This window comes from Arachis ipaensis, chromosome B4 (assembly GCF_059453495.1).
Source record: "Arachis ipaensis isolate K30076 ecotype BB chromosome B4, ASM5945349v1, whole genome shotgun sequence".
Taxonomy (NCBI): domain Eukaryota; kingdom Viridiplantae; phylum Streptophyta; class Magnoliopsida; order Fabales; family Fabaceae; genus Arachis; species Arachis ipaensis.
In genome coordinates, this window is record NC_142439.1 from 136053972 (window position 1) to 136066531 (window position 12560).

The 12560-nt window shown below is 34.9% G+C and overlaps 3 protein-coding genes across 3 annotated transcripts; 2 read left to right on the forward strand and 1 right to left on the reverse strand.

Annotated features, from left to right (window-relative positions):
* Window positions 1–3893: 3893 nt before the first annotated feature.
* On the reverse strand, window positions 3894–7080 carry LOC107638073 (B3 domain-containing transcription factor VRN1-like). Its single transcript, XM_016341248.3, has 5 exons — window positions 5904–7080; window positions 5476–5790; window positions 4776–5163; window positions 4317–4387; window positions 3894–4219 (listed from the first exon to the last, which is right to left on the reverse strand). Exons 1-5 carry the CDS (start codon window positions 5961–5963, stop codon window positions 3974–3976), a joined length of 1080 nt encoding a protein of 359 aa, XP_016196734.2. The 5' UTR covers window positions 5964–7080; the 3' UTR covers window positions 3894–3973.
* LOC148569364 (B3 domain-containing protein At1g49475-like) lies at window positions 6271–6630 on the forward strand. The gene has a single exon (XM_088485009.1). It carries the CDS (start codon window positions 6271–6273, stop codon window positions 6628–6630), a length of 360 nt encoding a protein of 119 aa, XP_088341135.1.
* Window positions 7081–9347: 2267 nt separating the features above from the next.
* LOC148569365 (uncharacterized) lies at window positions 9348–11975 on the forward strand. Its single transcript, XM_088485010.1, has one exon. The coding sequence runs from the start codon at window positions 9348–9350 to the stop codon at window positions 11973–11975; it is 2628 nt and encodes an 875-aa protein (XP_088341136.1).
* Window positions 11976–12560: the final 585 nt, after the last annotated feature.

Below are 12560 nucleotides of genomic sequence, written 5' to 3' on the forward strand. Positions count from 1 at the left end.
CAAGAATAAAATATATTTTGCTATATTTACGTTGGGATACATATTTTTAATTTGTGTTTATAATGAAATAACTATCATTGTCAAATTTCAATAATTTCTTAATTAGTTTACATCTGTTTCACTATTAAATACTATAAGTATTTGTTGGAAAATACCACTATTGCAGGTAATGTAATGTAATTATCCATACTGGACAAAATGAGACTATATAACTTCTTACGATGAGTAACTGGAGAATAGTGGGATGGACTCCTTGTTTCGGGTCCAATCGTCTGAACGAGAAAGAGTCTAACCAAGTTTGGAGAATATTGCAACTTAGACATACCTGAGGGGTGTCACTGTATTGATAGTGGTGATTCAATAACCACCTTCGGAGTAGCTCCACCTTTTAAGGAGGATAACCGTCCATTTATTTAAGGGAAGTTGAGATATGGCTCCTGGAAGTGGGTTGAGAGATTTTAAGGGCAGTTAGTTATTTGAATAATTCTTATTTGCCAGCTAACCTTCGTGAGAAGTGTACGAAGTACCTTACTTGAATAATTCTTCCCGGGCGCGTCTTTCTGCGGGGACCACGCGTCTTTCCGCGTCCCTTTGTCCAGCATGATTGTCAGCTTCCTCTTCAACATGGTTATGTGCTTCTTATTCCATGGTGGTTTCTTCAGAGAAGTGTGTTCTCTTAATCCACGTCGAAGGGGCAGCTGACCTCCGTGTACGAAGTACAAGAATGATCGAAAAAGTACATGAAGGTAGAGAAGAGTAGGCGGCTAAGAGAGCCTGTCTGGAAACACCTGTTCGCGGTCTTCTGGACGGAGCAGACAATTTTTGGTGCAAAGAAGTTACGCCAGTTAATTCGGTCAGACGTGTTGTGAAAGAATTACCTTTATATAACCTTCAATTCTAATATACAGTTTACTTCTGTCTAATTTGTATTTACTTGCAGTGATCAATTATGTCGTTGTTAAGATAATTATATTTTGATTTCACAATAGTTATGTTCATACCCTGACCCGACGCCAACGCCGAGGTCCAAATAGGATAAAAAAGTCCCAATCCATAGGTTGGCCTCCCCACGTAATCGACCTCCTTCTAAGAAATCGGATTTGACATAGAGTCCACCCTAAGGAAGTTGGGAACGAAGGTTAGCTGGCAGATAAGAATTATTCAAATAACTAACTGCCCCTAAAATCTCTCAACCCACTTCCAGGAGCCATATCTCAACTTTCCTTAGATAAAGGGACAGTCCTCCTTAAAAGGTGGAGCTACTCCGAAGGTGGTTATTGAATCACCACTATCAATACAGTAACACCCCTCAGGTATCTCTAAGTTGCAATATTCTCCAAACTTGGTTAGACTCTTTCTCGTTCAGACGTTGGACCAGGAACAAGGAGTCCAGCCCACTATTCTCCGGTTACCCACCGTAAGAAGTTATATAGTCTCATTTTGTCCAGTATGAATAATTACATTACATTACCTGCAGTAGTGGTATTTTCCAACAAATACTTATAGTATTTAATAGTGAAACGGATGTAAACTAATTAAGAAATTATTGAAATTTAACAATGATAGTTATTTCATTATAAACACAAATTAAAAATATGTATCCCAGCGTAAATATAGCAAAATATATTTTATTCTTGAACCATATTATTTAATATGCAGTTTGATATTCTTAAAATATTATGAAAAAATATATTTTAAAGTTTACTTTTAAACTGGTTATTATTTTTCTTTTGTGATTTTGTAGCCAATGGTATAAATTGATGGTGCTGAAAACTGAACCGGATCGAACGGTTCAACTCGTTTAAGAAATTACAGTATACAGTGATGCCAATAAGTACAGCACCCCTTTTTTTTCTTTGAGAATATGTACTTCATAAGATTTTTTAAAGGATTTAAAGTTATATTTTTTACGATTGAAGTTTTATTTTGTTATATGTAATTTCTAGAAAGTTTATTTAATTGAAAATTTATTGAATTTAAATATTAAAAGACTTAATTTTTTATAAATTTATCTTCTATATAAGTAAACAGTTTGAATCCTAGTTGAACCACAGTTAGACTATTAAATTGTTGAACCGGTCATTCTATTAATTCATTGACCGGTTCGATTTTTGCAACCTTGTATAAAATATATAATGAAATATGATCATACATTGCGAATAAATTAAACTACAAACATATTAACAGAAAAATATAATGATGGTTGATTATAGTTGCCAAGTTTGTTGTAAAAAAATTATTTGTTTATAACAATATGATCCTAATATATGAAAAATTATATGGTTAAAGAAGAAAATAAATAAATAACGTCGGTTGCAAATTTAAGCAAAAATATTAAATATTTATACACTTTTTGCTGTGGGTGACGAGAACTGAGTTGGGCGACTGAAACAACGTCTGAGTTATCTACTTCTTCCAAGGCTCCAACACTTCTTTCACATATTATTATTATTATTATTATTATTATTATTATTATTATTATTATTATTATTATTATTATTATTGGGACTAAGCCCAGAGAAAGATACAGCATCCCAATCTATTCTTCTTGAATGAATAACCCAGCTTCAAAAAATTTTATTGGACTTGAAATAAAAATGGCCCAAACATTTAACCACATTAATTAACATAATGTACTATTTATCATATTAATCACTTTTACATGTTAAAGCCTGCTGTTTCTGCTTCGGTCAGACTTGTTATTTTTTGGGAAACATCTTTACAAGCGTCCAACAGCCATCTACTCCACTTTGCTTTAGTATGAAAGAAAAATTTTTCCTTTCATCACGGTAGCACTGCCCTCTCCAAAAATGCTATTCACTTCCATTGTCCTAGCTTTTTACTTTTTCATCAAATAATGCTCGTTTTTTCCGCAAATACAGCTTTTGTTTATTCACTTTCTTTGGGAAACGACATATTTTTATTTTATTTTTACAGAAAAGTATTTAACCTACTGGGATTCAATCAAGTACAATAGAACCTTTTTGCTACATGTACAATTGTACATTACATCAAAACTTGAACTTATAGCCATATTTTCTCTCTTATGCACATGCAAATAATGACAATTTTTAATTTAGATGTGGAAGGAGGAACGGCGTAGGACGCAGTTATAGAGTGTATAGATACTTTACGCAGTTGTGGTGTCAGGAACAAAAATCGGACCGTCTAATTTTTTAAACACAAATCGGAGGGTTCGATTACTTTCGCCAAAATTTAAATTTTCTCTTCCACACTAATCGGACTATCTAATTAGTAAGCTTAATTTTTTTACAAAGAAATCGAATGGTCTGATTTCTTCATTTTTTATTTAAAAAAAAACTGTCCCACATACATATCTAGTACCCACATTCTCCACAACAATACATAACACACATACTTCTCATATCCAAAAAAAATAGCCAGAATGTAAAATTTATACTACTGTCCTATTGAATTTTCTTAGTTTTTGGCTACGTATCAATCTTCATCTTCTAATTGTACAAAAACTATTTTCTTCTATTGCTGTGATTGATGATTAATTTTCTCTTGATTATATTTGCCAAATAGATTGTATTGGTTTTTATTTTTCTTCTCTCTTTTTTTCCCAACCCAACTAAAAAAAAGGTTGAAATCCTTTCCGATATCCTTTTCTATTAGTCCATACATTTACCAGATTTGAATAAGAACACGTGTGAAATGAAAGATAATAGACTATAACAAATTCTATTGATGCCGTAAAAAGAAATTTTGCTTTAAAAAAGTAGTGTGATGTTAATAATTAACTAGAAGCTAACAAATTAGTGGCTAAGAGTACCATTTGTAAACACACAAAAACAATCAACAAAATACAGAAATTTGAGTAGTTAGCTAGACATTTTTCTCAATAACTAAAGAAAGCTAGAATTATCCACTTGATTGAATTGTCAATTTACAAACTAAACCATCACACCAAATACTTAACAAGAAAAGGGTAAATCCGTAAATAAAAAGATCATCCACTCTGCACTCTGACAATCATTGTCTGAGGAAATTCGCTAGTTAACTCAAAGACACAAACATCACCAACCGCTAAATTGTTCTCTCTTCTAAATCTGAGCCACCCACTTTGCAATTTGTGTTTGCGATATCTGGCCCTTCCTCTCCAAGTTTTGTAGCACACAGTCCAAGCTCTATTACCCACAATCATGCGAATCGGTCCTTCCTCCAAATGCTTCCTTTCAAACGTTGCTGGTATTGCCTACAAAAACGTTACATGTTTTCCAATGATTAATGTGGTTAGTTTCAAATGAGTGAAAGACAACATAACACAAAACAACAATCCATAAACTACTTACCACGCATGTTGACCCAACATATGATTCTTGAATTCGAATCTTGAAACTGGGATTCCTATTGCTCCCATTAACTTCAATTATCAAAATAGATTAATATGAAAAAGACATATACTAATTAAAAATGATAAATAATATGGTGAAAAAAGTGAAAGCTGCTCTCAGCAAAGTACCTATACAAATTTACATAAATTTTTTCAGCATTTAATACAATAGAGAACTAGAGATGATTCTAGTGGGAGTAGTAATTTTAGAAAAATATCGAAATTGGTAAAATGAAAAAAAAGAAGATAAATTGATCTAATTTTATATTTGAACCATACAATATAATCAAATACCAAAACATTATATAGATAATCACAAAAGAGTCACTTAAGTTTTGTTTTGATCTTGAGTCTTAAAGTAAAAGATTAAGATAATAATTTCTTTTTAAGTTATGAACTAGCTCTTATTATATTTTACCTTTGTTGGTCTTCTTTCTCTTGAAGTGTTCTTGAACAAACTCATCATCATCATCATCATCATCATCATCATCATCATCATCATCATCGTTCTCAGTTTCATCAACATCTTTGTTATTCTCAACATCATACTCCTTATAATAAGCTACCCTTAAAGTAGTGGTATCATATACTTTGACTTCAAAACGAGACATTCCATTGTAGTCAAAAGTCAACAACCACTCGTAACTCAAACCACACAACTCCACAACCTTTTTCCAACCTTGTTCCAACCAAATATTTTCTCCTCTTTTGGTCCAATTCACTTTCCTTTCAACACCATAAGGTAACACCAACTTTATAGGGTTTGAGATTCTTTTCCAATATTCATTTGCACCTTTAGGAACCATCTATAACAATAAAATAAAAATAAACATAGTTAATAACTATATATGTCACAATTCACATACATGGGAGATAATTAATTGGAATCTATTTCTTATCAGTTATGCCACATACATTTTTTAGCTTCTTCCTTTTAACAAAAATTAACATATGCATATGTAACTTTAGAATGTTTAAAGTATCATGTTTAAGAAATTTTAAAACATGAATTTGCACACGAAAATAACAATTATAATTAAATCAACATGATATTCAATCGCATAAAAGTGCAATTAACCCTAACAATATTTAAATTAAAAAAAAGGAATAGTAATTACCAGCTTTTGGTGAAACTTGTTGTGAACAAGAACCTGAAAGAAACATATTTGATGATGAGGAGGCATTATCTCAGAATCATTCATAGGATATATTTTGACTTCAAAGCAAGACCGTCTTTTATAGTCAAAAGTCAAAAATTGAGAATGTTCTAAGCCAAAATCTTTCACAACTTGTTCCCAACCTTCTTCCAACCAAATTTCATCTTCATTCTTTTGAATCCAATATACTCTTTGTTTAAGAGTGTTTGGTAGCTTTAACACTATAGGATTTGATACTCCTCTCCAATATTCTTTCACAAAAGCTTTAGGAATTTTCTGTAATCAAAGCAAGCATGTAAATAATAACTAATTAATATTATCTGTATATTATGAATGGGAACAGAGAATAATATAAAATTAACAAGGGAAAAAAGAAAAAGAAAACTTACCAACTCATGCTGAAAGCTTTGAACAAGAATTTTAAAAAAACCTCTTTCATATAAAGTCATTGTAAGTAGTAAAAAAGAAGAAGTAAAAGAAGCTAGGTTGAGCTGAAGAAGAAGAAGAAGAAGAAGCAGCGAGAGGTTGAGCTGAAGAATCAGAAGACGAAGAAGAAGATCCAAATCTTCTTTTCTCTTTGCTTTAATTTTCTCTCATTCTTTTTCTCTCATATGTTAATTTTTGTTAAAAGGAAGAAGCTAAAAAATGTATGTGGCATAACTGATAAGAAATAGATTCCAATTAATTATCTCCTATGTATGTGAATTGTGACATATATAGTTATTAACTATGTTTATTTTTATTTTATTGTTATAGATGGTTCCTAAATGTGCAAATGAATATTGGAAAAGAATGTCAAACCCTATAAAGTTGGTGTTACCTTATGGTGTTGAGAGGAAAGTGAATTGGACCAAAAGAGGAGAAAATATTTGGTTGGAACAAAGTTGGGAAAAGGTTGTGGAGTTGTGTGGTTTGAGTTACGAGTGGTTGTTGACTTTTGACTACAATGGAATGTCTCGTTTTGAAGTCAAAGTATATGATACCAATACTTTAAGGGTAGCTTATTATAAGGAGTATGATGTTGAGAATAACAAAGATGTTGATGATGATGATGATGATGATGAGTTTGTTCAAGAACACTTCAAGAGAAAGAAGACCAACACAGGTAAAATATAATAAGAGCTAGTTCATAACTTAAAAAGAATGAGAGAAAATTAAAGCAAAGAGAAAAGAATATTTGGATCTTCTTCTTCGTCTTCTGGATCTCTTCTTCTGGATTCTTCAGCTCAACCTCTAGCTGCTTCTTCTTCTTTAAAAATAAAAAAGTGTGATGACTCAATCGGTTTAGCCATACTTAATTAAAGTTCAACATAAAATCATGGCAGTGCATCAATTGGAAGATAGAGAATGATGACGGAGACAAGGGCCATGCATTGATGATGAATTTCTTCATCAGATTCAGATCTTTATTAATTGTGTACCATACTACCATTACACAACAACTACTCCTCCAAATCAAATACTATAAATTGAATCGAAACAATTAAATTGACAGCTTGATTCATACCATCACCAACCCTAGTTTGGAAAATTTTGAGAAATTATGATGTTCAGCCTTATAATGTAGTAAACTGTGATGCATTTATTCCAGCTAAACATACACTTCGATTTTTATTTTTTATTTTATTTTATTTTTTTTTGTCTTTAGATTTGAAATGTTGGACACCAGGCTAAGCAAGACTTGTTCATTAATTCTTCTTGCTTGATCTTGCTGACACCATCACATACACCACAACATGTGATAAATAAATTCACAAATTTGCAAAATTTTTTCTTATGTATAAATACTTATTAGTGCAATTATTATTATTAAAATTCGATTACCAGAGTTTGATCAATTGCGAATCATGTCACCGAAAATGTGCATTTGGTTGCAGAACAAAAGTTTTGCAACTTTGCAAGATGTACACCTTTTTTCCTTTTTTCTTTTGTCTCTTTTCATCGAAATTGTATATGACGTAGTCTGATTTTATTGAAAAATATTCATTGGTTATTGAAACTAGGCTCTTAATAAATTTTGGATGAAAATTTTAGGATAATTTACGTGAAAAAATAGTTTAAGGTTTGAAATTGCATAAATGTCCTAAATCATTTGTTACACTTCTGTTTTAAACACTTTGATGTAAATCGAATCAATTTGATTAGATTTACATGCAAATCAAATCAAATGAATCTGATTCAGCATGTTGAGTAGTAAATTGAATTAAATTGATTTGATTTACTACTTATATAATTTATTAATATTTTTTACTTTTAAGTTAATTGTTTATTTATTCTTGTTTAGAGTATAGGATATAGAGTTTAGGGTTTAACTTTAAAACATAAATGTCAATAAAAAAATATATTTTATTTAGATTCAAATAAAATATCAAAAAATTAAAACGAATAAGAACAGAAATTCAATTTTTGTGTTTTAGTTCGAATTTCAAAAAATCTATATTTTTTTAAATTTATAAATTCAAAACAAAATAATAAATAATTTTTAAAAATTCGTTAAAAATCATCATTTGATTCATTAACATATAAAGAATCATTACTAAAACTTTAATATTAAAAAAATATAATAAAATATAGTCTTTTAAAATGACATAAGAGTTAAAATATTATTAATTTTTAAATATAAAATAACAAATAATTATACAATATAAAATAATTAATTATATTTATATAATATATAATTTATAAAATAATTAAAATTTTATACTAATTAAATTATTATTTTATAAATATTATACTAATTAAAATATTTAGATTTAGATATATGTTTCACTATCCCTTTTCCGTCAACGCTTTTCAAAAATAAGTTAACTTTTTAAAAAAAATCAATTACATTATATTTTTTTTTTTACCAAATTTGTAATTTTTTTATCATCATCAATCCCCTGAAAAAAAGTGTGTTGTTAGTCTCTGCATCTATTTGATTTTTCTTCTCTGGACCTGCAGCTAGCTGTTTTAGCCTACTACAAATATATACACGTCATTAATGGCATCAACATCATATAATCACTTTAGTTATACGCCAGTCATGATTTCCATATAAATCACCATCTAATTTTAGAAGTTAAATGTCACTTTTGTTTTTGATATTAAAGTGGTAATGTTGTTTTTTTGAAAAGTATACTGTTCTCAAATATGGAATCATTTAATTAAAGAAATAGAAATCAGATCGTTTAATTTGTTAGAGATATAATTTGTAGAGATACAGAAATTAGATCGTTCGATTTGTGATAGATATAGAAATTAGACGGTCTAATTTATGTCAAAAAAATTAAAAAATTTTGAGATACTTTTTATTTGTGTGTCTTCCACAATTTTAAAAAACACAAAAAACTTACAATATTAAGGGCAAAAAACCGAAATAAACCAAGGAGCACTTGAAATTACCTAAATCCGCCAAATCAAAAATCTTCACCTGTATCCACCAGGACCAATTATTATGTAATTCGAATCAATAAGATTCGAATTATGATCTCAAGTAATTCGAATTGATTTCATTCGAATTATATGCATGCAAGAGTTAAAGTAATTCGAATCAATATGATTCGAATTACTATGAAGGTAAGAACATAAGGTAATTCGAATGAACTTGTGTCGAAATATATATGAAGAATTCGAGTCTTATTAATTCGAATTACTAGGTTAGTTTGTGTTTCAACATAATTCGAAACAAATGGTTTCGAATTATAAGTAACAAATTCGAGTTTAGTTAGTTCGAATTACTAGGCTAGGTTGTGATAATTCGAAACAAATTGTTTCGAATTATATATATATAGCACGAACCAGGGCTATATATATATGCTGTGAACTCATGATGCTGTGAACAAAGTGGGGAGATGGCTAGTGAGGAGAGTTTCCTAGTGTTGGTACATTATAGAGGGTCGATTAAGAGAAAAACTCGATCCGGGGTGAAGTTCACTGATAAGGATCCACTATGTATTATCGTGACGCCAACAACCACCTACGATGCTCTTGTTAGCTGTGTGCTGGATAAGCTTGGTCTCGAAGGAGTTAAAAGGGTCAAGAAGTTTTATTACCGCATTCCAACAGCGGTGCTCCATGACACCGTGAAGTTTGATTGTTCCACAATCGGCAGTAACGAGGACTTGCAGGTTATGTTTCTTTGTCGTAGGCAGTTTCCCGAGGTAAGGACACCAGAGTTGTTGGCTAAGTTGGTTGATGTGGTATCTAGCTCGGGAGGTTCAAACCGGAATGCGAATACTATAGCCGCAGTTGCCGGGTCGAGCTCGAGACCTGCTGTTGCTTCGTCCTCTGCTCCTGTGTATGAGCCACCAATGCAGCCTGTTGCGTCCCCTTCGTTTGCCGTCGATCTGGGCGGGAATGTTGGAGATGAGGTTCGGCATGGGGAACATATTCCCACCGAGGTACATTGTCCCACACCGGCTGGTGTTGGTGATGGTTTGTTTGATGATCCAGATGACGATGACGTGGAGCCGGATTTGATCGCTGATGAAAGCGGCGATGATGTTGGAACTACTGTTCCGAGAAGGGCTACAGGTGGATCTAGTTCTGGCACACAGCAGTATCCACCCCATTTTTCCTCGTTGGAGCTGGATGCCATGCGGCAGGACGAAAATGCTCTGCTGCCCTCAGGATTTGGCGCTAGAGATACCGAGGGGTCTGCCGGTGTGAACGAGTTTCAGGTTGGCCAACAATTTCAGGATAAAGATGAGGCGCTGTTCAATGTGAAGACGTACAGTATCCGCCGAGGGGTCCAGTACAAGGTCGTTGAGTCTGATTATCGGAGGTATGTGGGAAAGTGTTCTGAATTTGGGAATGGGTGCACATGGCTCATTCGGATGAGTCTCCGACAGCGGAAGGGTATCTGGGAAGTGAAGCGATACAACGGTCCGCATACATGTCTCGCCAGCTCCATCTCCAGCGACCATAGGAGTCTGGACTACCATGTGATATCCACCTTCATTATGCCGATGGTTAGGGCTGATGCAGCTGTGAACATCAAGGTGCTTCAAAATGCCACGGCCGCACAATTTGGGTTCAGGCCAACGTACAGGAGGGTATGGATGGCGAAGCAGAAGGCCGTTGCCGTCATATATGGGGACTGGGACGAGTCGTACAACGAGCTCCCTAGGTGGGTTTTAGGAGTTCAGCTGACGATGCCTGGCACTGTAGCCGTCCTCAGGACTTGCCCTGTTCGAGTTGGGGGACAGGTTGACGAGTCTCAGGTTTATTTTCATAGGCTGTTCTGGACTTTTCCCCCTTGTATCCAGGCATTCCGTCATTGCAAGCCTCTGGTGAGTATTGATGGTACCCATCTATATGGGAAGTATGGGGGAACACTGCTAGTCGCCATTGCACAGGACGGAAACTCGAACATCCTCCCCGTGGCATTTGCACTAGTCGAGGGTGAGAATGCTGAGTCATGGTCTTTCTTTCTTTCCCACCTCCGTGAGCACGTGACACCTCAGTCGGGTCTGTTAGTTATTTCAGATAGGCATAATGGCATAAAGGCAGCACTCGAGGCTCCGGATGGGGGATGGCTACCCCCAGCTGCGTACCGGGCGTTCTGCATTCGACACGTTGCATCGAACTTTGCATTGACGTTCAAGGGAAAAGATGCCCGGAGGCTTCTTGTTAACGCCGCATATGCGAAGACTGAAGTGGAGTTCGACTACTGGTTTGACATTCTGCGCTCTGAGAATCCGGCAATGTGTGACTGGGCGAACCGAATCGAGTATTCGTTGTGGACACAGTACTGTGATGCGGGTCGGAGATTCGGGCACATGACGACCAATATTTCTGAATGTGTCAACTCAATCCTGAAGGGGGTAAGAAACCTCCCTGTTTGCTCGCTGGTGAAGGCCACATACGGAAGGCTAGCTGAGCTATTTGTCCGTAAGGGAAGGGAGGCCGAGGCTCAGATGGGTACTGGACAACAATTCAGTCAATACCTAGTAAAGTGTATCGAGGCCAACCTGAAGACAGCCAGGTGCTTCACGGTGACTGTTTACGACAGGGATAACTCGGAATACACCGTTGCTGAGACGACTCCGACAGGTTCATTCTCCCTTGGTACGTACAGGGTCTCATTAGGTTCTAAGACTTGTGATTGTGGATACTTCCAAGCACTTCATTTTCCCTGTCCACACGCACTGGCATGTTGTGCTTATTCACGACTTACATGGCAGCCCTACGTCCACGAGGTCTATCGCCTGAGTTCCGTTTTCGGTGTCTATCAGATGGGATTTACACCTCCCATTCCAGAGGGTTTCTGGCCACCTTATGCAGGGCCAACCGTTATACCGGATCCGAATATGAGGCGTGCGCGGGAGGGTCGTCCAAGATCCACAAGAATCCGCACCAACATGGATGAAGCAGATCCGAACCGGCCAAAGAGATGTGGCCTCTGCAGGCAGCCAGGTCACACCAGGCGTAGTTGTCCACAAGGCGCAGGCCCCAGCGGGACTGCTGGAAATCAATAGGAGATTTCTTAATCTATTAGCACTTGTCTTCTACGTAAGTTAGCAACCATTGTGCTCCTTTGTACTAAGTTGTTTCCTATTAGTAATGAAACTTGTTATTCGTACCAAATATTTCATGCTGAATATGTTTTAAATGATTGAAATTAGTTTCTAAAACAAACAACATTACCGCGAGGGATGAATCATAATGAATAACATAACATGAAACTATATATCATAACAGAAAAGTGGAATACATCATAGTATATGACATAACAAAACAACAAAGTACATACCATAACATCAAATAACATAACTACAACGTACATACCATAACAAAGATAACCAACCAATAAGGTAGACAACATAAATATAAATATAACAACATGACATACACCACTATCCATAAATCATCTAAATAGGTGCGATCCAGTGCCGCAACGGCGTGGCACCCGTGTCCGGAAACTCCTCCGTATAAGTGGCTCCTCATCCTCAATAGACTCGTCGCTGTCATCCGGAACTGGCTGTATCGGGCTCACACGCGCAGAATGCACGGGTCTGGATGATGACGGGCCGGCAACTGAATGTGACCCAACAGTCTGGACC